Below are 25,096 nucleotides of genomic sequence, written 5' to 3' on the forward strand. Positions count from 1 at the left end.
TCTAGAATGGATATTCTTAATAACTTGACTAACTGGGACAGTGAGCATCTGTGACTCATGAAGTCGGGTGGTAATCATCATTTGAATCTTGAATGTTGTCTACTGCTATGAAAGAACAATTAGTTCACGACAGTAAGAGATATCCCCATGATATCAGGACATTGTCAGATAAAGGATGAACACAAAGGCACTGTTTTTCAGCAAGGAACATTTTATTGTTATCAGCATATTTGAAAACAGTCATCACACAACGGTCAAGCTCACACACAGTAGCATTTAAATATGAAGCTGTTCAATTATAGTTTCAGACATATATTAAAAAGACAATTCTTTTTAATATTCTAATCTATAATAGTAGTTTTTTATATTAAGTTTATCTACATATTAAGTATTTTTTGTATTTAGCCTAGAAAAGGTTAATTCAACCTGACTGTGCACTGAGCTGTAGCCAGTCCTCGTGCTGGTAGTTGGTGTCATACCTGAAAGTCACTGTTGAGGGCGATAAAAACACTCTCAATTTGTCTTCCGCTGACACGTGACCCACACTTCAAGTTGGTGACGTCGCAGAACAACAAAGATGGCAGGAATAGGAAGCAGCAACTATTGGGAAGGTAAGGAGCCAACATCTCTATTTATTTTACAATTTACAGTACTTTAGCCTCATTTGCTCCTGAGCTTATAATATCAGGACTTAATTTGTCAGTGTCACTGCGTGGTTGGGTCTTACCTTCGTGATTTAAACGTATACGTGCCTTTACAACAACTAGTTAGCCCCAAACAAGCTAGCTAGTATATCGCCATATAACTGAAGTTAATGTTACTCCTTAAGCTGTGTCGTTCCTTAAAATTGCTCCTCAGCTTGGTGCATCAAGTCCTGGCTGTTAATAAGCTAATAAGACTCCAATGAGGACATGTATATATCCACATTTTATTACTTAGTTCATATAATCTTGATGTAAGTTACCCAGTCGTTGGACACTTTTGTTGCTATTTCTTTCGCTTAAGCTTTCAGTCAGCTGTGGTGCCAGAGTTAAATAGTGTTCCGACTATTTAAAACGCGCTGCTTTTTTGGGGGGGCTAACGTGAAAATCGACTTAGCCGCTGGCAAGCATACGCTATTCGTGATTGACACATGTGTCTGTTTTATACATTTACTTTTGACATGTATTCATTTGCACTTCTGCCACGTCTACTGTATAAACTCATTATAGTTTCTGGTTCCCCATTTGGGAAATGGTCAGTAACTACAGCTGTGCTTGTGTTACAGATCTGCGAAAGCAGGCCAGACAATTGGAGAATGAACTTGACCTGAAACTGGTCTCCTTCAGTAAACTGTGCACAACCTACAGCAGTTCCAGGGATGGACGTCGAGGGGACACGTAAGATTAAGTCTTTTAATTTCCTCTGCACGGTCTGTACGTATTTTGAAGTAAACAGTACAAGTGATGCATAGATTTAGCAAAGCAGCTGTAGCTTCAATGGAAAAATAAACAGTTAACCTGATAAGCCTCTTTGGTTACTGCTGTCTTGTAGATATTTATAGTGGAAAACTGCTTGAAACTGAATATCCTTTGAGTCTGGATTGACAGTTAGATAAAAGACAAACCATCTCGTCATTTAAGTATTTTTAATTTGAGACCAGGTAAATGATTGTGTCACTTTTTTGATCGTTCTAGTTTATAAGTTGTTTACATTTGATTTTTTTTCAATGTTGTTAGGAAACCCCCCCACCCCCCAAAAGGATGAAACATTTGTAAAATAACTTGCATGCATCCCCAAGTTGCTCATTAGAAAAGCTTGACGGAAACAGCTAAGTTCAACACGGATTCACGAAAATGTTCACTTTGCAGTAAATGAGAGGAGATGGAAGCAGCTTTGAGGTGAAAAACGTCTGTCACAGCAAACTTTTAACTCCCACCAGTGATCACATGAATATTTGTGTCTTTAGAGAGTAGAACTTGCTGAAACTCGCTCATCTGAAAGAATAATCAGAACTCAAACAGCTCAAATTTTTTCTCAAACTTTGGATACACCGTCCGTTCAATTTAGATTAATTTGTCCTCATCCTCTGTTTACTGCAGCCATGCATAACACAACCAAGGTGATTCACTCTACACAAGTTATGGAAACGTGCCAAATGCAGCATTTGGCAACATTTCAGAAACGTGCTTTAGATTTATTTGCCAATTGGATGGAAACCTCTACCTTCCTTGTGTACTACTGATGTAATTTGATATAAGGAAACGTATGGGATCTGTGTCTGGATTGATTGTTTTCCAGAGGACAACTACGTGATCACTGCCGATTTTTAATGTTGATGGTGTTAATTAATAAAACATCTAAAGATAACGATACTCATTTCAAGTTATCTGAGTAATTTCTAACTACTCATTTAATTTCTAACTTCATTTCTAAGAGTTCTTTTGTTTGCACTGTTTGCACTGCAGAAAAGATTTTATCACATTAGTTGCAATCCTTTTTAATATCGCAGTTAATCATTTGATATCATCAGTGTATAATTTCATTGTAGAAATAGCCCGTCAGTAATCTGACAAATGGCGTTAAGTTGACTTTCTAATTGTTTTTCCATCCTGGTGTCTCCCTCTGCAGTTCAGACACCACCCCACTGCTAAACAACTCCACCCAGGACAGGATGTTTGACACCATGTCGGTGGAAATCGAACAGCTGCTGGCCAAAGTAAGTCGCTTCTCCTCAGTCAGTGGCCAGTGAAGGGTGAGGGAGGGAGACAAAAAAAAAAACAAGGAATATTAATGGTGCATTTATGACACCAAGGAATGAGCAAACTGCAGAGATCAGTTTTCTAGAAACTTTTAGTCGACTGCTGAAGTAAATTTAAAAATGTTCCTTTCACAGAGTGACTCTGCAAACAACAAAATCTTAACAGGGAAAATTGAGCTGTGTTAGCATCATTTCTAAAGTCTAAGACGTGAATAAAAAGTCACTGACGTAACTGATAATTTGGCCTGTAACACGAGCGGTAAATCCTCAGCTTGACATGTGTTGTGCGAGTCCTGTTGGCTCCTTTGGTTTTGATATTTGCTTCCATCTTCATGGTTTCCTGGTATTTCCATCGATCCGTCCCCCTAATCTTCCACGTCTCTCTCAGCTGACTGCAGTGAACGATAAGATGGCCGAGTACTCGAACTCCCCGGGCTCAGCTTCTCTCAATGCTGCGCTCATGCACACGCTCCAGAGACACAGAGACATTCTACAGGTTTGCTCCCTGATTACACACTTTATCGTTATTCCTCTTGTTCATCCGTTTTCTCTACTTTCCGGATTTGCTTCACATCTTGCTGTTCTTTTTAAACACTCTGTGGTTAAAGTTCACAGAAATATGTTAATTAGCACTTACACGTGTCCACTTTGTCCTCTTGTGTGTGCTTTTTTTTTTTTTTTCTCTCACTCTTCTGCTTTTTCAATCTCATTTACGTTCCACTCAGGATTACACGCATGAATTCCACAAAACGAAGGGCAACTTTCTTGCCATCCGAGAAAGGGAAGACCTTCTTGGGTCTGTGAGGAAAGATATCGAGTGAGTATCTATTCATTAAAGTGCACATAATCTATTAGTCGTGTCATGTGTCAGTGCCTTGCTTGTGTTTTGATCTTAGCGGGTGTTGAGGAATAAAAACCGCCTGGTATTTTTCACAGGGCTCAGTCGCCGTAGACTGGATTCCTGGTGGGGATATTTAAAGCTTTCCAAGCCGGCTCTTGGAAAAATGTTGTGTATTGAAAACTTTGAAGATTCATAGCCCGTTTGGCCTCGTGTTGAGAAAGTGTGCCCTCTCTTCAGGTTGGCTCAGTTGTGAATGAGTGTAATGAAATGAGTTGGAGGCTCCCCCTGACCATGACTCTTGTGGTTTTTTTTGTAATGGTGTATTGATCTGCAGGACGCAGCAGTAAGCTTACAGTGAGCACTGCAGGATTCCTATTGATCCCACTCCATCTATCAAGTCTGCAGATGTCTGCAGAGGCCTTCTAGATGCACAAAAGTTCCACAGAGCTGAAGTTACTTAAAGCTGAATTGGAATTTTTTTTTTTTTCTTCTTCTCACGTTTAACCATTTTAATGGCTGAAGGCCTCTGGTTTCACTGTATAATCATTTAATCCCTTAAATTTTCCTCTTTTTTTTTTTTTTTTTTTTTTTTTTAAAACTAGTGAAACATTGTGCTTGTGGCAAATACTTCAGGTTTTCAGCTGCAGAAAATGCAGAGGTGATTAAACGTTCAGGGGAATCCGAAAAACTATTTGCAAATGCGCTGGAACTTAGTTGCTAACAGCTCACGCTCTTCAGCTGTGTTGGGTCATTTGGAAAAGTATATAAAATCGACTAATATGCGCAGTGGATTCTACAAATTCCACAGTGTTGCTAAAAACAAAGACGTGTGCTTCCAGGTACTTTAGTGGTGTTGTTAGCTTGACGCTCAGTCTCACCGTGATTAATGTGCCCACATGGGCTCACGATTAGGAACCGTTAGAGCTTACAGGTACAGGATTTAGAATTAAATTTAACCCCTGCGATTTAATACATAGTATTATTGTACATACAATAGGAGTAATCCTCTACATCAAAGTAAAAATGCATGTCAAATGACACGAGATTGTTATTAGATGTGTCTGATAACAGTAGAAAGGTACTCCCCTCACGCCTCGCTATAAAATCTTGCAAGTTGTTGCAGGAGGAAAGCGTTTTGACCTGAGTGACTGAGCAGAGTGTCGCGTTAAAGCAGCTTTCCAAGAGCAAATGGTGGCTGGGATGTTCCAAAACACGTTTTTTTTTTTTTATTATTTCTCAAAATGATTGCAATAGACGCACTCTTTTATGTACGCTGGTGAGCAGTTGCTGTAATGTCGCAGTGCAGCGAGATTGGAGTCATAGTATACGCTTGGGCTTTTCATTTGAAAAGCAATTTGCTCATAAAGCCCCCCTCATTGATTTCTGCTGATAAGGCGTCGGTGAGTAATAAGAGAGGACTTGGAATTATATAAAAGCAGCCTCTTCTTCATACCTCAAAGTCGCCGTATGTGCTCAACTGCCTTGTGAAAACAGACAGTACTATGACTCAGCTCGACCGTAAACACCATTTCCACTGAAACGATCAGAGTGCACTCAGGAAATTGGCGACAAATTTGATTTAAGTTTACTTAGTAGTTTTAAATGGTATTAATGACATGGCACAATATGTACTAAAAACAACAGGATTAGTTTCCCTGTGTCATAGACAGAGACTCAAAATGTGATGTTATATAGAACATATAACGGAGTAAAATGAGTTTGGCGGATTGATCATTTTATTGAATAATTGGGTCTTGATCAGTGATTGAGATTTCTGCTGCAGCTGAGGCTTTTGTTCACGTCTGTCAGGCAGAGGGCAGCAGAGATCTTGGCCATAGATTAAACCTGACAACAGAGAGGGTTGTTTATGCTGCAGAAACTCAAAAATCCATGCTGATTAGAATAAATGGTGCACACCAGCTCATTTGTGCAGACGCCAAAGGAGCAATGTGCCATTGTGTTCAAATCTTTCATCAATATCAAGCAGTTTGCCTCCAGACTCTGTCGACAAAACATCCTCTGCCCCCAATCTCACACCGACACGCATTTCTTGAGTGCAGCTGTGCCATTCATAATAAAAGCAGCAGGAGCAGAGCTGAGGTCAGACATAACGCTTGGTCTGCTCCTGCTTTGATTTTAAATGTCAGCAACAAAAATGACAGCTAGCCTGTGATTTACATTAGTGCCCTTTTAAAAAGCCTTGCCGGAGTGATGAAGCTGGCTGTCGGTGCAGGCGGTTGAAGCCCTGCAAACGCATCAGCCCTGCTGCTGGGGTAACCATCCTCGGCTCAAGGCTGCCATTGTGATGTGGGCTACGTGTACACTATACATCTTCCCCATTCATTGGCATTGTATAGTGCACTTGGGATGAAGGAGGTGCATTTGTTCTCGGTGTGCTTGCTGTTAGCTGGGTGGGGTTGGACGTTAATGGTATAATCTGTGTGTGCACAGTTCTCCCTCCCTCCGTGCTCTTTTATCTTATTCTCGTTCAACAGGAAGGTGGGACTGAGTTAAATGACTAGAAACCCAGGAGAGTACAGGCTAGTCAGCTGTTCAAGGATGCTGATGGCTAGAGTTGCCTCAGGCAGAGGAGAACGGCTGTGATGTCTTTGCTCAGTGAGTGGTGCACCAGCCCATCTATTAACTTTGACCGTGTTGCTCCCATAAAGTTTAGGAGAGGAATACGTCGTTTCTGTTGCTCCAATAGCCCGACATCTGTGGTGGCGTCACATCGAACCAACAGTATTCTTTTACCTCCTGTATCTGTGATTTAACGGCTCAGTGCAGAGTTACTCGCACACTGCTATTACAACCTATCACCCTTTTTGGACCAGTTGCATTTCTCTCGGGTAGTTTGCGTAAACCAGCAAAGCTCCACCACGTCACCACAGTGGAAAAAGACGATGTGGTAACTGTCAAAGCTAAAAAGGGTACCAACTCGGATGCCTCTGTTCCTAAACTTGTAGATTTAAACTTTTTTTTTTTTTTTATGCCCACTGTTAGTATCCTACATGCTGAAAAGACTGTTGGCAGTTAAACTTACTGCAGTTTATTGGGATCTTAAGACTTTGTTCATTATCTACTCTCCTCTGTTGACTTTGATTGAATATATGTATAAAAATGCCATTCGGTTTACAGTGTGTTCTTACATTAAATAAATGCAAAACATGAATTAATTTGATAATTGATTGAAAACAAGAGTGATGTTTTAACCCTTTTGTCTTTTCAGGACATACAAGAGTGGCTCTGGGGTCAACAACAGAAGAACGGAGCTTTTCCTCAAAGAGCACGAGCATCTGAGAAAGTAAGCTCGCACTTCTCTGCCACTAATGCCACAAATCTGGAGTCATCCCGACTGAATTTAGCAGAGTTTTTAAGGACATTTTGTCAGTTAGCGTTGGTATTTCAACCTCAGCCGTTCTCAGAATAAAACTGTCGTCTTGCCAGAGCTGTACAGCCTTTCCCGGAGAAGCGGTGGCCACTGGTTTGGAAGAACACTGCAGATCATTACCGTCACTGATGCTTAGCTCTGAAACCCCGGCATCCTTAGAACTAAATCTTTTATACATTTAGTTTCAAATCAAGTAATTTTGCATTCATTAATGCAGCATTTGCATCCCATTTCAGGATCGAGGTGATGTACATTAACAGTCATTGGTTCCCTGGTTTTGAGACGAACCGTTTCATGCTGCAGTTGTGGACCTCATTTTTTGTATTTGACAGGATGTATTTTCTAACAATTTTCTTGCTTTATTGCATAACTTTGCATCTTAAAGTTGTGCATCTTTTTATTACATCACAACAGTTTAAATCGCAAACTCCAGTTACCTTCTATCATATGGCTAAGTTGGAAGAAACGCAGAACAGCATGTTGTTGTTTTGTAAAACCTGTGTGTGTGTGTGTGTGTGTGTGTGTGTGTGTGTGTGTGTGAGAGAGAGAGGTGTGACATGCACCCTGTGTGGAAAGCAAAATTGAATGTCAGCAGGGCACGCGCGCACACGCTCAACCAAAATGCACAAAAGCAACAGAAGAGCTTTTTCCATTGCTCAGGTTTGATGACCCCATCTGTTTATTTGGACAAAGCATTTGGTTTTAACCCACGTCCGGCTTTGTCATCGTGACCCGTTTCAAGTTTTCAAAGCAGCTATGCTGCAGTTATTCCCATAAAAGACAACAGCTCATTCATGAACAGGCTTTTACCTGCTCTGGCATCTTTTATTTATTTATTTATTTCTCTTTTTTTCTTTTCTTTACAACAAAGAGGTTTGTGGTGTGATACAGAGGATCGTTTTTTTGGTCGGGGAATAATTAAAAACGACATTTTATATGTTCATGATGTAGCTATTGAAGAAAAGTCTGATATTTATTAAAAGATGACCACTCTAGAGTTGCTGTTTGCATCTCCTTCACCACATAGCCATCCATCCGTCCATCCATCCATTTTCTATACCCACTTAATCCAATTTAGGGTCGCGCGGAGGCGGCTGGAGCCTTTCTCAGCTGTCATTAGGCGAGAGGCAGGGTACACCCTGGATAGGTCGCCAGTCCATCACCACATATCCAGCAACATGTGGGACATAGAGGATTTTAATTGTTTTGGATTCAAACGGATTCCCAAAACCCCATCTCGCATCTGGGAAAGAAGCACACGAACGGTACGGCCGCTCATTTTATTGCTGTCTTGCACGGCTGTATTACAATAAAACTTTAGTGCAGAACGCCCCAAGCTCACTGCGGCCACCTGCATTCCCAGCACCGAAACACTGGTGTTAATCCAGTAGAAGTCATTAGGATATTGATAATGACATTATCTTATTAAACCACAGCCCGTATTAAAGGGTTTTCCCCAGTCGCTGGTACAGATGGGGCGGGAAAGAGGAGACTGAAGAAGATCGAGTTACGCTTGATTGATCCTTTTTAGGGCCATAAAACTGGGAGGAGGGCCCGAAGAGAAAAGGGATGGAATGTGTTTTGCTGCCAGAGCAATGATCTGATAACTCTGAAGGCAGAGCACAGATGCTTAATAAGGGAACTGAGTTTAAAAGCATTTGTTTAGCAACATTTGCATCGTCTTTTTTGAGTTATTTATTTTTCAGAATATTTGCACCATACTAGTTGTGGGGTTGTCATTGTGAAGTTCAAACTATGACAAATCATTTATGTGTCTTTTCCCCTCACGTATCTCAACCTCTGTTTTCTGTTTAAACACTGGCTTTACCATCCTGTCCATCTGTCAGGTAAAGCGACTGCAAGTCCCGTTATGAGCTGCTCCTCTGCTGCAGGACCCTTTCAAAGGCCCAGACTCCTTTAGGTGTTTTTTTTTTTTTTCTTGGGCCCCTCCGTTTCAACCGCAGGAACCAGGGGCTAAAAAGAGCTCCATGGAGAAATATCAGCCCACTAAACCGCCCTGGTAGTGACGCAGTACTCTAGAGAATTTCCGGAACTTTTGGGATGGTGGCTTGCAGTGTTGAACATTTCTGATTGGTAGAGTATTCCCGACGTTTTTTTCCACCTTCCTTTTTCAGTCATTTAGGGTTTAAAATCTAGAAGAGCTGTACAGCAGGAGCAGTTCTTCCTGTTTGTTTCACTGTGGGTTTGCCCACGCCCAACAGAAACGCGTAACAATGGACAGATTTAGAGTCGTGGTAGTTACTTTTATTGGAGCTGCTGTGTCTTTGCTGCCGCTTCACTCTGTCTCTTTCTTCAACCTCGTTCATCTGTTGTTTTTTTTTTTTTTTTTGTTTTTTTTTTTTTTTTTGTTTTTTTTTTTCCAGCTCGCTCTGCTCGGTCTTCATGAATAAACTAGAGGGAGGGAGGGGCCGGTCCATTAAAAGTTTATGTTGGAACAGCTCTAATGGTAGTTGTTGCTCTGATAAGGGCTTTGAGGCAAATGAGGCAAACATCTTACACAATTACCTGAATTTGAGAGTTTATTTAAACTCTGGTAGATTTAGTGTAATATACAATAAGCATTGGCATAGGTAAGGGCACTTGATCCCAATTATACATTCTTGTAAGTTTAGTTCTGAAAGCCTTAATGCTTTTCACCTTAAAAGATTATGTGGAACCCCTTCTCTCTCTTACTTCCTGCAGTTTCTGTTTTTATTTTTTTTATTGTGATCAAATGTCTCTGTAACTAGATGCGCTCTTTATCTTTTGATTTCTCTCTGTCTATCTAGTTTTCCTGGCTGAGTCCCCTGCTTTTTGTCTAACTGGCCTCTTGCCCAGTTTGAGAAGTTTGGTCTGAGCTGCCAGCTCCCAGATTTGCTTATTTAATCGTGTTCTGAGGATTCATGGTTAAGTGCTGGCCCGCCCTCTCTCTCGAGTTTACTTCAGAATCAGTTTGGAGAGTACTGAGGTTCATTTAGAGCTTTACTCAACAAGCATATTAAATTGTGTATGGAACTGTTTTGTGTCAGTTAATTTAAGGGTTTTGTTCATAGCGAAGCACGTTGGATAAGGAGGTAATAACCTAAATGGCTTTTCTGTATGCGCTAAAAGCAGCCACTGACTAGCCCAAACAAAGTGGTTTATACATTGCAACTGCACTTCTCTGGTATGACACGATAGCGATTGTTTACCATTTATTGCCATGCTAGTGAGAGCAGCTCATATTTCAGATTGACTTTAGTGGGTCTGAAGAGTTTTTATTCTTTGCCGCTCTGGCCTTTCAGAGGAGGAAAATGCTCCCAGCTTCTCACCAGTCCAGTTGCAGGGTGTTGTCTGATCCATCTGAGCCGTCAACAGCAAAGCTGAGGAATACTTATGCCTCTTATTACAGGCAGCAGCACCACTTAATCTGTTACTAATGTGTTTGTAATCTGCCATTTGGCTCCATTCAGGCAATCGAATGTTTTCTTTGTGCTTATCTTCTGAAATAATAGGCTTAACCTTTCAAAGTGTCTGTATTTCTTCTGTTCAAATTGCTGTATTTATTCACTTAGATTTTTGTTATGGTCCAACTTTTGACGGCCTTTCCGTAGTAGTAGCCTACCATGTGATTTGTTTAAAACGACTTTACATATTTGCCAGTCAATTTTCATCCAGCTTTTATCTTTGATTTGTGACCACTTCTCTTATTTTTTGCTAATGCATCTCGGTCTCTTCAGCAGTTGCCAGGATTTACACGACTGTTTCTTTTTGATTTACTGGGCCAATTCTCTTGTTTGCGTCATAGTGTTCTGAAGGCCAACTGGACAGAGCGTTACTCACAAAAAGTTATTTTTAAGATGTTTTTTATTAACTATATCCAACCCCAATTCACCTCAAAGGTGGAATGCTGTGTGTGATTTTGGATGAAAATGGAAGGCAATGATTTGCAAATCTCATAAACTAATATTTTATTCACAATAGAAGGATAAAAAACCCCATGAAATGTTGAAAGTGAGCCATTTTTACCATTTCATTAAAGATATTGGCTCCTCTCAAACTTGATGGCTGCAACTAGTCTCAAAGGACAGCGCTGTGCTTTCAGTGATGGGGGTTGTCTCCACCCCGTCATGTCTCAATTTTTCCAAACCTTAATGAGCCTTTTTTTTTTTCTTTTTTTTTTTTGTTGTTGCAGCCAGCTGGGACTTCCAGACCAGATCAGAACTAGTTCATGGTTGGTGAACAAATTCATCAGCACGGCGTCAGAGAATTCTCACCGGCCCTCTTAAATTTTGAATGAGCAGTCATGTTCTGCCTCTGTCATTTCCTCAGTAGAGCCGCGTCTGCCAAATCTAACTCCGACATTTCTCAGCTATGAGCAAAGCACAATGCATGCTCTATTGTTAGTTGCCCTAATGCACTCCTGACAGCTAAAGATCTAGAAAAACCAGGGGATTAGATTCATTTTTGATGTCAATTTCCCATAACTTTCATATAGTCTTGGATATTTTGACACATTGATGCAGTTCAAATAAAAAGTGGGCATAGCAGTAAGCAGTCTGTTGGATTCTGTGTCCATTTGCTTGTGAATGGTTTAAAAAAAAAAAAGAAAGCAAGACGGCATGTGGTTAGTGTGGCTTCATTCATCACACTGGGACTGGCAATTGGCTTGAAGCTAATGAGAAATTTAACGACTGCAGCAAAACACATCTGGTGAGGAGAAACGACAGGAACCCACTCAAAGCTGAAACCCCAGAATACCTCGAATGACAATCGAGTCCGTCCCACCCGTTGCAGCAGTGAACTGGTGATTTAATTTTTATTTATTTATTTTCTTTGAGAACAAAGCATGAATCTTTTGCCACATTTCATCACTGCAGATTAGAAAACCATGAATCATGTTTCACCTCAGTTCTCAAGTGCTCTCTTTTCCTATTCGGCTGATGCTTTATAAGGAGAATACTGTCATGGAAGGCTGGAGAGTTGTCTGTCCAGCTAGTTTCATCCTTAATTTAAGATCCCTTCGATGTGGCTGTTTTGCTTTCACCAGCCCATATTCATCTGTTTTGTTTTTTTTTTTTTTTTTTTTTCCCCTTCCAAGGGTTTTACTCCTGTGCAGTCCGACTATCTACTTATTGTTTTCCTCTGCACCTACATGCTCTCACAATCCAAGGACAACCAGTCTTCACACTGTTTATTCAGACAAAAATAACAGTTTGGTACCTGTGCTGGGAGTTATGATCCAAGAGCAAAAGGCTGTCCAGCCCACAGTGCAACCGTGTATGACGGTTCAGTCAGCCGGGCCACCCACAGTTTTGGAAGGTGCCATCCACACTAACTGTGCCTGCTAGAAGTCTTGGGAATTACGTATGTCATCACTTCTAAAAGCGGCTGCACACTGCAGTTTTAGCCGTCGCATAAGTTCGCTGGCAGCCGCAGTTTGCAGCAGGCATCTGATGATCCTGGCTGCAACATCATGCCACATGTATACAGGCTGCTCCATGATGAGATCCGCTGAATCGTGTTATGTTGCAACTGTAGAGAGCAGCACGAATTCTTGGCATCCCGCAGGGCTTAGAGACTCAAAGATGACTGCCCTATTTACCGCTTCGAGTATTAATTTGTTCACGGCTTTGCTACTGTGAGGAGAACTGCTCACACACAGATTTATAGGCGCAATTAGTGAAATGAGAACAATGCAGCGCAATGTCTTTGATTATTATTCATGTCGTGTAAGTTTTCAGAAGTACATGAACTGTAACCGATCAACCATCCAAAAGGATTAAGAAGCTTTGCGTGTAAACATTAAAAATCAAGTTTTAAGAAAAAATCGTTTCCAGAAAAGTCCAAAGTGGTGGGTTTAGGGGAAGAGTTTGGTTTGTAACCCCCAACCCCTCCTATCCCCTCACCTCCTGTAATTTTTGAAGGGTTGGGGTTAAAGCAGCCATCGACTTTAAATCTCTGCATATCTTTAGGCGCCGAGATAAAAGTATCTCTGAGTTAACTCGGTTCAAGAGAATCAACAAAAATGAACAACACCTTCCATCAATTTGCAGTTTTAGTGTTTCTAGTTAAAATTCAGTCCTGTACAACTGTACGTACAGTCTGTTAATAGTTTTACAACGTTAGCTTTTGAACAACTGTTAATTCAAGTCATAGTTGAAGGCAGTTTCCTGAAAAACATTGTATTGACGGATGTTTCTATTTTTTTGAGGCTGAAAACACTGAATATAACACAGCCCAGTAAAATACCACTGGGAATGACTTGGTACTGAACTGTTTGATTAAGTGCACACATGTCTTATTGAACCATCAAACTTTGTAAAGTTACTTGTAACGGCAGTCAGCTCCATGGCTAAAATCACCAGAAATTTACTCTGCAAATTGCATATTTGTATTATAACGTCTGTCGTTAAAGTGAATTAAGAAGCTTTGTGTGTAAACATTGTTTACACGTTTGGGCTGCACCATGCCACTGAGCCGTGTGACTGCCAATCTGAGGTCAGCGAGTTCTGGGACCTGAATGTACACTGTATGTAATTTTGAATTACATTTGCATCTGTCAATATCTGACCAGCATCTTTCTCTCTCCTCCTCCACTCCTGTCCTGTAGCTCAGACCGTCTGATGGATGACACAATAAGGTAAGATCTGCTTTCTGTCCTGTGTATTCATTAACATTTATTTGCAAATGTGACCTCCCCAAAACTTGACCATTAATTGGCTTGAATATATCAAGGCTAACACCTCCTGTTTGGGCTGAGCCTCTGTATAAAGTTGCCTCTGCATTGCAGAAATGGCACTGAAAGGATGGTAAGAAATGAAGACCCACCTGCACCCAGAAGAGAATAAATCACGAATACTGTTACTCTCATAGTTTTTGTTGCCGTATAGATGATCTTGATTTATTTATTTATTTTTGTTATGTGCTGTGTAAATGCCATTACTTCATAATATACTTAGATTTAATCCAGAACCTAAGAGGGACTTGATTTAATCTGCAGTGTGTTTATGTGCCCTCAGTGTGCCATGCACGAGTGAGCAGAGTTTTTAGCACATCCAGCAGATTCACATTGAAATCCTCATTAAGAGTTACAGCAGACTTCCTCCCACCATCAATTTTTCAAATATCCCCGACTTTAATAAACCTGTCCATGCCTTTGCTCATTTTTGTTACTGATAAGTCAACCGGGACAGTTTTATGTGCACCAAAGCCTTGGGAGTGTGCCAGCTGCTTGTCAAACGGTATCTTCTGAGCATAAAATAAAGAAAACTGTCACTCAAACAGCCCTGAGCAACTCCCTCCCACCCCATTGATTTACTGGTACCATCCATCTCGCTGCTCTTTTGTCTCATTTCCCTGCTACACAGATTACTGATATGTTGCTCAGAGTTAACCAGCTGCCTTCCTTTCCAGTGGTTTCGTCGTGTAAGCAGTGTTTCCTCGGGGACTCGCTTGAGCAGCTGCCTGATTGAGGGATTTAGTTCTTGAAATGGTGCAAGATGCTGTGTAGTTTCCCACCTTCTTTGCCTCTTTCTTTCTCCTCTAATCTGCTTATTTTTCCACATTAATTTAGCTGTAATGAAATCAAGGCAACGCAGTTCTGTTCTTTTGGGCAAGTTTTTTTTTTTTTTTTTTTTTTTTTTTTTTTCCCCTGTAATTTTGTTTAAGTGGTGAGGATGGAGGGTGTTGCAGTATGATGTACAGACTCTAAAGCACTCTGGGTTACTTTATTTAGATTCACTCGACAGGTTACAAGTTGCTGGTTTCTGGGACTCCTGTCTCCCGACTGATCGCATGCAGTGTCTCCTTATCTTCCAGCCACGATTCTCATGAGCTGGTTAACACTGAGATAAAGGGAGGTCGAGGTTGCTGAAGTCGGCAAAAGTGTTTCCTACTGAGTGAGGAGAACATGATCCCCAAAATGCAGCTCCAGGCCAAGACTGCGTACTGTCCCCTCAGCAACCTCCAACCGCAGGAGATGTTGTGACCTCAGACACCCATACTCGCACACATCTCACCCACCACACGCTCTGTATTACAGCAGATTGTGCTGTGATTGATTTTCAACTGAAACACAGACTGTTCGTGCTGTTTGTTCACTGCTTTTATAATGAAAAACCGGCTGTTTCCTGAGAAAATCGAAAGTTACGTATGTAACTACGGTTCTATGAATCCTGGATGACCGCCAGAGGCGGTGCTTTCAAGCACTGGATGATACATCTTGCGCATGCGCAGGTCGAGTGTTTATACCAACAACGTCACTCGTGACCCCCTGCTGACCCCGGAGAGCCTATATACTTCCGGCAATATCAGCAGGTCAGTCCTTACAGAATCTTCTCGCGAGTATACGAGGATTCTGAGTGACAGAACGCTCTGGCGGTCATCCAGGATTCATAGAACCGTAGTTACATACGTAACTTTCGTTCTATTTCATCCTTACTGACCGCCAGAGGCGGTGCTTTCAAGCACTGGATGACTAATACCAGAAAAGTCACGAGGAATCCAGCACCTACTCACTTTATTGAGAGGAAGCAGCAGAGTCGGGCAGCAGGACCACAGCCAACGGGTTGGGAGTGGCAACATTCACCCGATAGAACCTGGAGAAGGTACTCGGTGACGCCCATGACGCTGCCTCACAGATGTCTTCCAGGGGAACGCCCCGTAGGGCTGCCCATGAGGTCGAGACAGCTCTGGCGGAGTGGCAGCTCACCCCAGCTGGCTGGGGGAGCCCACTTCCCTCATATGCCTGGGTGATGGTGTCCACCACCCAGTGAGAAAGTCGCTGTTTAGAGAGCGCACAGCCTCTCCGAGGGCCACCGTAGCAGAGGAAGAGCTGGTCCGACTGCCTGATACCGGCAGTCGCGGCCACGTAGGCTCTCAGAGCCCGCACAGGGCACAGTAGGCGTAACCTGTCCTCCCCCTCCGGGGGAACAAACTGTGCCAGGTGGATAGGTCTGTTGAGGTTAGATGAAGACAGCACCTTCGGGAGAAAAGCGGGGTTCGGCCATAGGGAAACCTCTGAGCCATCCGAGTTCCACCTCATGCAGGAGTCGCTCACCGACAGAGCATGCAGCTCCCCGACGCGCTTCGCTGACGCGATAGCGAGTAGAAAGGCGGTCTTAGCGGAGACCCACCTCAGCCCTGCCTGAGCAAGGGGTTCAAAGGGAGGCGCGCACAGGGCGCCGAGCACCAGGTGCAGATCCCATGGTGGGGTGCGCCGCACTCGTGGGGGGCGCAGCCGCCGCGCACCTTTCAGGAAAAGGGACACCAACCTGTGGCTTCCCACCGTGCCGTTATCCACTCGAGCATGCCGAGAGGAAATGGCCGCCACATACACCCTCAGGGTAGCGGGGGACCGGCCGTCATCCAGGAGTGACTGGAGGAACTCCAGAATCCTAGGGACAGGACAGTGCACAGGGTCCTCACCCCTGTCCAAGCACCATGTAGTGAACAGCCGCCACCTCTGTTCATAAAGCGCCCGGGTAGAAGGCGCCCTCGCGTTTAGGATGGTATGGCAGACCTCGCCAGAGCACTCAGTCAGCATCGGGTCGGGCCCTGCAGTGGCCAGACCCACAGCTGCAGGCGGGACGGGTCGGGATGCCAGATCCGACCCTGCCACTGAGACAGGAGATCCCTCCTGTCGTGGAGGCTCCACGGGGAACCGCTGCAGAGCCTGTGCAGCAGTGGAAACCACGTCCTCCCTGGCCAAAAGGGGGCTACCAACAGCAGCCTGTGGCCCTGCTGGAGGACCCTCTGTAGCGTAGGGACTATCAGAGGGATCGGCGGGAAAGCATAGAGGAGAACCTCTGGCCAGTCGTGGGCCAGAGCATCCTGTCCCAGGGGACTGCTCTCCTCTGTCAGAGAGAACCAGAGGGGGCAATGGGTCGACTCTTCTGAGGCAAAGAGGTCCACGTTTGCTCTGCCGAAGGTGGTCCAGATATTGAGCACCACCTCCGGATGGAGCTGCCAATCCCCCGGCGGAGGCTTGCCACGGGAGAGCAAGTCCGCCGTCTGGTTGCGTTCCCCGGGCAAATACATTGCCCTTAGGCTGGCTAAGCGTGGTGCTGCCCACAGCAGGAGGTCCCGGGATGCCTGCAGTAGCAGTGCAGACCTGGTGCCACCTTGGTGGTTTATGTGGGAGACGGCCGAAACATTGTCCGACCGCACTAGTACATGTCGGCCCCTCAAGAAAGGGAGGAAAGCCTGCAACGCTCTGTGTACAGCCCGCAGCTCTAGTGCATTGATGTGCTGTGAGCGGTCCCGCGCCGGCCACAGCCCCTGAGCTGTCCGGTTCTGCCACACGGCGCCCCACCCCGAGAGGGAGGCGTCCGTCGTGACTGCCTCGCGACGGGATGCAATGGAGCCCATGGGCATGCCCTGGAGGAGAAACGAGCGCTTCTTCCACGGGGCCAGGGCAAGAAGGCAACGGTGGGACACCGCGAGCCTCCTGTGCCGGTGTCTCTTGGCGTCCAGGTGAAAGCTGTGCAACCACCTCTGGAGGGGACGCAGCGACAGCAATCCTAAGGGGACCACAGCAGCCGCAGCTGTCAGTTTCCCCAGGACGCGTAGGAACTCCACGTAGTGGAACCGCCTGCCTTCCCGAAACGGGAGGAGGTGGCGGAGGATGTCGTCCACCCGCCGCGGCGACGGGCAGGCCATCATGGTGACCGCATCGAGGGTCACCCCAAGAAAAACTGTGCTCTGTGATGGGACAAGGCCACTCTTTGTAAAATTCACCCTGAGGCCCAAACGGGCCACATGGGAAAGAAGACACGTCGTGTCGAGGGCCGCCTGAGACTGGGACGGCGCACAGACGAGCCAGTCGTCCAGATACGGCAAGATCTTCATGCCCCGCGACTGTAGGCGCGAGAGGGCTGCCGTCACACACCTGGTGAACACCCGTGGGGAGAGGGAGAGACCAAACGGGAGCACCCTGAACTGGAAATGACGCCCCTGAAAGGCGAATCGCAGAAACTGCCGATGGTGTGGCGCCACAGGAACGTGAAAGTAGGCATCCTCCAGGTCTATGGAGGTAAACCACTCCCCTCTGGAGACCGTACGCAGAACCTCTGCAGTGGTCAACATATGGAACCTCAAGACCTTCAGGAACCTGTTGAGGTTCCTGAGGTCGAGGATAGGTCGGAATCCGCCATCTTTCTTTGCTACCAGAAAGTAAGTCGAGTAGAACCCCCCGGGGTGCACCTGGGGGTCTACCGGTTCGATGGCACCCTTGCCCAGGAGGGCGTACAGCCCCTGGGCGAGGGCTCGGGCTTTCGCCGGGTCGCGGATGACAGTCATCCTGACTCGGCCATGGATCGGGGGCCGACGTCGGAACTGAAGTTCGTACCCGTGGGTCAAGGTGGAAAGAACCCACGGGTCCCTGGTGGAAGCAGCCCAGTAGCTGAGCTGCTGCTGGGGAAAAACGCCGACGGTCGGCCCCGTGGCCTCAGCGTCGGGCCCCCCGACCTCTAGAGGCTCCAGGGGCACGACGGTCGGTACGTGAGACCTGAGGACGCCCAGGGGGCAGTCGCTCAGGTGCCCGAAAGGGCTGCGCCTGCCGCTGAGCAGGCTGTGGGCGTGAGTACTGGGGCCGAAGGAGGCCCCTGGCCCGTGAGTGGGTGCCGCGCTGCGGGGCAGCTGGACGACCCCTAGGGTTGCCAGGCGGCGGCGCGCTTCTGTGAAGCTCAGACAGCTGCTGTCGGGTCTTCCCAGCTTGGACCGTGCGCTCGAGGGCTTCCAGAGCCGCGGAACCAAACAGCTCCCCCGGTTCCACCGGAACGCTGCGGAGGGTTCTCCTGCAGGCCTCCGAGAGAGGGGACTGCGCCAACCAAACCTGGCGGCGAGCCTGTACGAGAGTAGCCATTACTCGTCCCAACTCCCTGGACATCAGTGCAAAGGCCTGTAGAGAGGCGTCAGTAATACCGTGGACAGAAGTGTCCAGCTCAGTCTCCTGCAGGGATGACGACAGGGCGAGCAGCAGGTGGGACATGGAATTACCCATGCGAGCCATACGTGCTGCCGCCTCATAGGCCTTCGACAGCAATTCATCCGTAACCCGGCACTGGGGGCGAGGACACCTCGCCTCCTGTCTCAGAGCCTCATTGGGTGAGACGATCAGGGCGGCTATAGTGGGCTCAACCGCTGGCATGCGGTCCAGGCCGAACTTGGAGGCGTCCTGCATGGCTGCCAGGGTCCGAGCATCAGCTGTCGGACGGGCAGGGGCCCTAGGGTCCCTCCAGAACTTCTGTAATTCCCTCAGATACTCTTCTGATGGAGGTACAGTTAGTTCAGCGGGGGTTGAGGAGCGCCTGAAAAAGGCACTGGCCGAAGCTGGTTGAGCCTGCGGCACGTCCAGCTGTAGCCTGGCTAGAGCCGTACGGATGGCGGCTCCCACAGAGCCGTCCTCACTACGACCCGCAGAGCCACGGGCTGAAGAAAGGGAGCCCGCTGCAGAAGGATGGGAGGCTTCGTCTCCCAGGAGCACGTCCGGAGCGTAGTCCTGAAACATAGTAGCCGAAGCTGCTATGGAAAACGCATCCTCCTCCGGCCCGAAGGAGGCCGCTGGAGGAACAAGGGCACCTGGCAGGGTTGCTCCAGCCCCAGGCTGGAGAGCCAGGAGGAGGGACTTCATGCTGTCAAGCTCCGCTGTCAGCTGATCCACTCTAGAAGTAAGCCCGGACCCCTTGGCCCTCTTCCCGGAGGTGGGGCCTGCAGTCTCAGCAGGCCGACGCCGTGGTCGGGTAGACCGAGACGGGGCCAGCCGCTGGTCAGGGGTCAACTGAGGAGACAAGGGAGGGCCCAACAGGCGCTCTACCTCGGCCAGCCTTGCAGCCCTGACAGCATGAGGCAAAATGCCACAATTCATGCAGGACTCGTCTGAGAGACCCTGCCTCAGATGTCCTAGGCCGAGGCACGAAGGACACAGATCATGGCCATCCTCAAGCTGTAGAGGAGCCATACAGGCCGAGCAGGAGTGGTTGTGATCCATGTCGGGACCACCTCTAGCTCTATATATATATATATATATATATATATACACACACACAGTGTATTTGACGATAGTACGTATTTATGAATTCTTATTCATATATGTCTTCTTCTTAGTTATAGATGAATGCTGGGAGAGGGAGCCGTAAACGGTGCCTTCGCCAACAAACAACTATAGGCCCCGTGGAGAGGGGCAAGTTATGATTTTTTTTTTTTTTTTTTTTTTTTTTTTTTTTTTTTCAAAGAAAATTCTTTACTTATAGATTTTCATACAAAAGAAAATCCTGTACTCATAGATGAATGCTGGGAGAGGGAGCCGTAAACGGTGCCTTCGCCAACAATCAACTATAGGCCCCTTGGAGAGGGGCAAGTGAAGGTTTTTTTTTTTTTTTTTTTTTTTCCAAAAGAAAATTCTTTACTTATAGATTTTCATACAAAAGAAAATCCTGTACTCATAGATGAATGCTGGGAGAGGGAGCCGTAAACGGTGCCTTCGCCAACAATCAACTATAGGCCCCTTGGAGAGGGGCAAGTGAAGGTTTTTTTTTTTTTTTTTTTTTTTTTTCCAAAAGAAAATTCTTTACTTATAGATTTTCATACAAAAGAAAATCCTGTACTCATAGATGAATGCTGGGAGAGGGAGCCGTAAACGGTGCCTTCGCCAACAATCAACTATAGGCCGCCTGTTCTGGGAGCGGGGGGCGCACACGCCGCCGTGCACCAGGAGAGGGGCAATTGCTGTAATTATACACTGTCTATAGTCGGATGCCGGGAGCGGGAGCCGCACACGGTGCCTTCACTGACAACCACTATAGGCCACCTGTGCTGGGAGCGGGGGGTGCACACGCCGCCTTACACCAGGAGAGGAGCTATTGCTGTATTCATACACTGTCTATAGTCGGATGCCGGGAGCGGGAGCCGCACACGGTGCCTTCACTGACAACCACTATAGGCCACCTGTGCTGGGAGCGGGGGGCGCAAACGCCGCCATACACCAGGAGAGGGGCTAGTGCAAGTTCTATTTTAGCTATAGATGGATGCTGGGAGGGGGAGCCGCGGACGGAGCCTTCACCGACAACCACTATAGGCCACCTGTGCTGGGAGCGGGGGGCGCAAACGCCGCCTTACACCAGGAGAGGGGCAGAACAATAGCAGCAACAAAATCAAAGAACCGGCACAACCGAGTTGGCCGCTTAACATAGGCAGGTTACAGATGCCGGGAGAGGGCTAGCAATGTAGCCTTCACCGACAATGCAACTATAAACAGACTGTTACTCACGTGCAGCGCACAGCACCGGGAGAAGGAGCGAGCATGCTACCTAGACCGGCGCTTGTAACAGCTGACAGTAAACTTCATCAGCCGAGGGAAAGAAAAAAGGTTACATACCTCTCGGCAGTTCGTTGCGGTCTCTGAAGGGCGAGCAGCTCGCAGCCTCGACGGAACGTCGCGAGACCACCAGCAGCGAACGATGAAGTAAAAATTGGTTTTAGAATTCGTCTCATATGCAGACGCAGTAACTTACCTTGCGCAGCGAGAAGATGAAAAAGGACTGACCTGCTGATATTGCCGGAAGTATATAGGCTCTCCGGGGTCAGCAGGGGGTCACGAGTGACGTTGTTGGTATAAACACTCGACCTGCGCATGCGCAAGATGTATCATCCAGTGCTTGAAAGCACCGCCTCTGGCGGTCAGTAAGGATGAAATAGAAATACAGTTTATAGGGAAATTGACATTTTTACTTTCAAATTGACATTCATTTCTCACCATGCTGTTCAGCATTTTAAGAAAATTTAGTATGTAGGACTTACTTAGGACTATGTAATCGAAGATTGTTAACAGGTTGTGAAGATGGGTTGTGGTCGTCAATTTCCGACAACTCAAAACTGAAAAGGACTCAAAGGTGTGCTGAGTATATTTTATTGATTGTTTGGAACAGATGCCAGAGAAGCCAAACACAGAGCCTCGCATGTCTCCTGCCAACTGTCCGGCTGCATTTTCCCACTCTGAAAGTTACAGACGCCCTATTTTCAGAGCAAAAGAGGCTGAATATCTCAGACAATCTTCAACTTCAGTATTGTTGCTGCAGTACTGTTACAGTATTGTTGGAGTAACACTCATTTATTACATTGATAGTCTCTTTTTTGTTTTTTTTCTTCCTAAAAACGAACCAGGTACTTGTACATAACCTGTTTTGGAAGTTACAGAAGGGGAATTCACACTTCTGAAATAAAATTGAAGTAAAGATGGTTGCTGGGAATTGACCGGACATTTTCTGTTAGACATGCGTGAAACTTTGGAGCCTCGGATGGCTCCGTCCTTTTCCCTTTTAGCTGGAAACGTTCCCGATAATTGAGTTTCCAACCACATGATGACTCATTTGCAGTGGAAGGCACTTAACGCTACTCGCGAGAGCGACCACTCGCAGTATTGTCACTTTTACACGTATTTCTTTGTCTCTCTCTCTCTCACTCTCTGTAGCATTGCCATGGCGACCAAGGAGAACATGACTTCCCAAAGGGGCGTGCTGAAATCCATACAGAGCAGGGTCAACACACTGGCCAGTATCCTTAATGCTGTAAATGTGATTGTTGTGTGTGGGGAACCAAATAGGAGACCCATAAAGGTAAATTGTACAGGCAGAGTTATTGGTCTGAAATCACTGCAGCTTGTTCAGAAATCAATGCTCACAAATGGCTTTTTTCCTTGTGTTAAAGGGGTTCTTTGTTTTTTTTTTTTTTTTAGAAGTAATAGAGAAGTACTTGTTACAGGTTACTGTAGGGGATCAGATCCCATGTCTGTGATCTTCCTCAACTTCTGACTCTCCAAGATCGTTTCCCAACCATCAACAATCTCATCCAGCGAATCAACCTGCGGAAGAGAAGGGACTCTCTCATCCTCGGCTCTGTAATCGGCGTCTGCACCATTCTCCTCCTCCTCTATGCTTTTCACTGAAAATCTAACCAGATTAACATTTCAAAGATGCACAATTCATCTGGTCCTTGTAGCGTGGGGAAACCACCCCCCCTCCTCCCCAAAGACTGAGCTCGGTGATCCGGGGGACCACGGAGGAGGACTTTCATTTGGTCCAGTTCTGGGACGGCAAAATAAAATGTTCATCTGAGCCTGTATTTAACTGTGGGACGGATGAAGGGCCGGAGGTTAGGTGTTCTCCTACCTACAAGGGAATGGAGACCAAAAGTAAACATAAGAACATATTTCTTAAAAAAAAAACAACAAACAAAAAAACTATATTGATAATTAATCGAGAAAGAGAAGCTTTCTGTGGTGTTGAAGGTTTGAAGAGACTGTGAGGCTGGGATTCACCAGGCGAAGGATTTTTATTTTTTTCTGTTGAATGTTTTTATTAATTGATGCGTTGGGACTGATTGTTTATTGTGAGCTGTAAAATGTGAATTAATAAATTATTCATATAAGTATGTGTAAAAGAAAAAGTGTGTGACACCTCTTAGGTTTACATTTAAAACCTTTCTAAAATTTGAACTATTTTTTTAACTCAAGTTGGAGAAGTGAGTGAAGCCATCTCATGTCTGAGCAGGTTTTAACCAGCTGGATCCCAGGAGCCATCTTTCTGGGACCGGGTCGCAGGGACAGCGGTTTAACCTCCCTCTTCCCAACCCAGTCAAGAGATATTCTCTCCAGAGGTTCTTTTATCTGCCCCTAGGCCTCCTCAAATCCTGACCAGACGACCAAACCACCCTAACTGGCTGCATTAGATATGGAGAAGCAGCGACACCCCCAACCAACCCTTCGAGTCCTTCTAACACCACTGATCTTATAACCACAGATGAGGGTTGAAACGTAGCTGGCTGCTTCACCTTTTGCCTCTCAAAATATTTTTTCTTAAACTTAGGGTTTTTTTTTTTTTTTTTTTTTTTTTTTTTTTTTAAATGTCGGTAGATTTTACTAGAGACAATTTCTTTTGTTATGTTTCTGTTGTTAGCAGGATTCTTTTGTTTTTGTTTCTGTTAGAATGTGCATAAATGACAGGGAGATTAATTCAGGCAGCTGTACTTTGGCGCCTGGCCTGTCCTTTGCTTTCAGGGATAAATATATCAGTTACTCTGTTGGCAAAGTTGGCGAGCAGCTATTCTAATTATTGATTAATTGTTAAAGCGACACTAGAGTTACTGGTGAACCTTAACGCTATGTGCTTCTGACTCATTTTTAAGTACATTGACTTTTGCACATTCCTGCACCTGAAATTACACGGGATTTGTTTAACTTTTTATGACAGCGGTGTTGCATCCCACAAGTCTGTCAGATTATGTAGTGTTACTTTAAAGCGAGGGCAAAAGGTGTAAACGGTCTGTCCAGTGTGGACGTCTGCTGCATTTTGTACAGTTTGAGTGTCACGTCGGCTGGTGGACACTTTTAACCATTTATGAATTTGATATTTTAAAATTTTTGATAATACCAAATGTTTAATCAAACTTCTTATTGACAAAGAATGTTGCTCATCTGCAAAACAGTAACTTTATTTCTCTTTAACCTTTAGCACTGTAAGTTATGATGTGCCTTCTAAACATAAACACAGGTACGCTAAGATATTTCTTCAGGTTTAAGTCAAAGACTACTAGCCAGCAAGGTATCGACCATTGGTTTGTGAAGTGCTGTTCTGATGCTTTGAGTTCAGCGTTTCACCAATGCCATCTTAGCCCTATTGCAGCCAGAAGTGACTACATCTGGACAAAAGAATGAGTGCGAGTTGGAGATCAGAACAATATGTGGCTTTGAGGACTAATGTTGAATTTCTTTGCAGCAGGAGTTGGCCTAGCTAATGACATCATTATGATTTGAATGAAAATCTACTGGCTCGGTATATGATGAGAAGTTGAAAGCTTTTAAATGGGATTCTGTTGGAGCAACAGATGTTTTCGAGCCAGCGCTTAGTGATACCTGAGCCACATTGGCCTCACCTTTGACTGTTCACTGCCATCGACAGCCTGTAGTTAAAACACAATAAGAAGCCTGTGATTTTTATTTTTTTTTCCCATTTATTTATTCATTTTGGATGCTTCAAGTGCAGTTCTGTCCCCAGTCTCCAGCTGCCTGGAGAGCTGTTGAGTTTCATAGTCACTCCGTGTAATCACAGTTATGACGGAGTTCTCAAAGTCATTGGGAATAAGCTTCTTG

General features: G+C 45.4%; 1 protein-coding gene across 1 annotated transcript; it reads left to right on the plus strand.

The window, feature by feature from the left end:
- Positions 1–541: 541 nt before the first annotated feature.
- gosr1 (golgi SNAP receptor complex member 1) lies at positions 542–23,376 on the plus strand. The gene is made up of 9 exons (XM_075474423.1): positions 542–611; positions 1,268–1,379; positions 2,611–2,698; positions 3,129–3,236; positions 3,466–3,557; positions 6,811–6,885; positions 13,565–13,594; positions 22,421–22,503; positions 22,770–23,376. Exons 1-9 carry the CDS (start codon positions 578–580, stop codon positions 22,892–22,894), a joined length of 747 nt encoding a protein of 248 aa, XP_075330538.1. The 5' UTR covers positions 542–577; the 3' UTR covers positions 22,895–23,376.
- Positions 23,377–25,096: the final 1,720 nt, after the last annotated feature.

The sequence above is a fragment of the Odontesthes bonariensis genome, chromosome 9 (genome assembly GCF_027942865.1).
Source record: "Odontesthes bonariensis isolate fOdoBon6 chromosome 9, fOdoBon6.hap1, whole genome shotgun sequence".
Lineage (NCBI taxonomy): Eukaryota > Metazoa > Chordata > Actinopteri > Atheriniformes > Atherinopsidae > Odontesthes > Odontesthes bonariensis.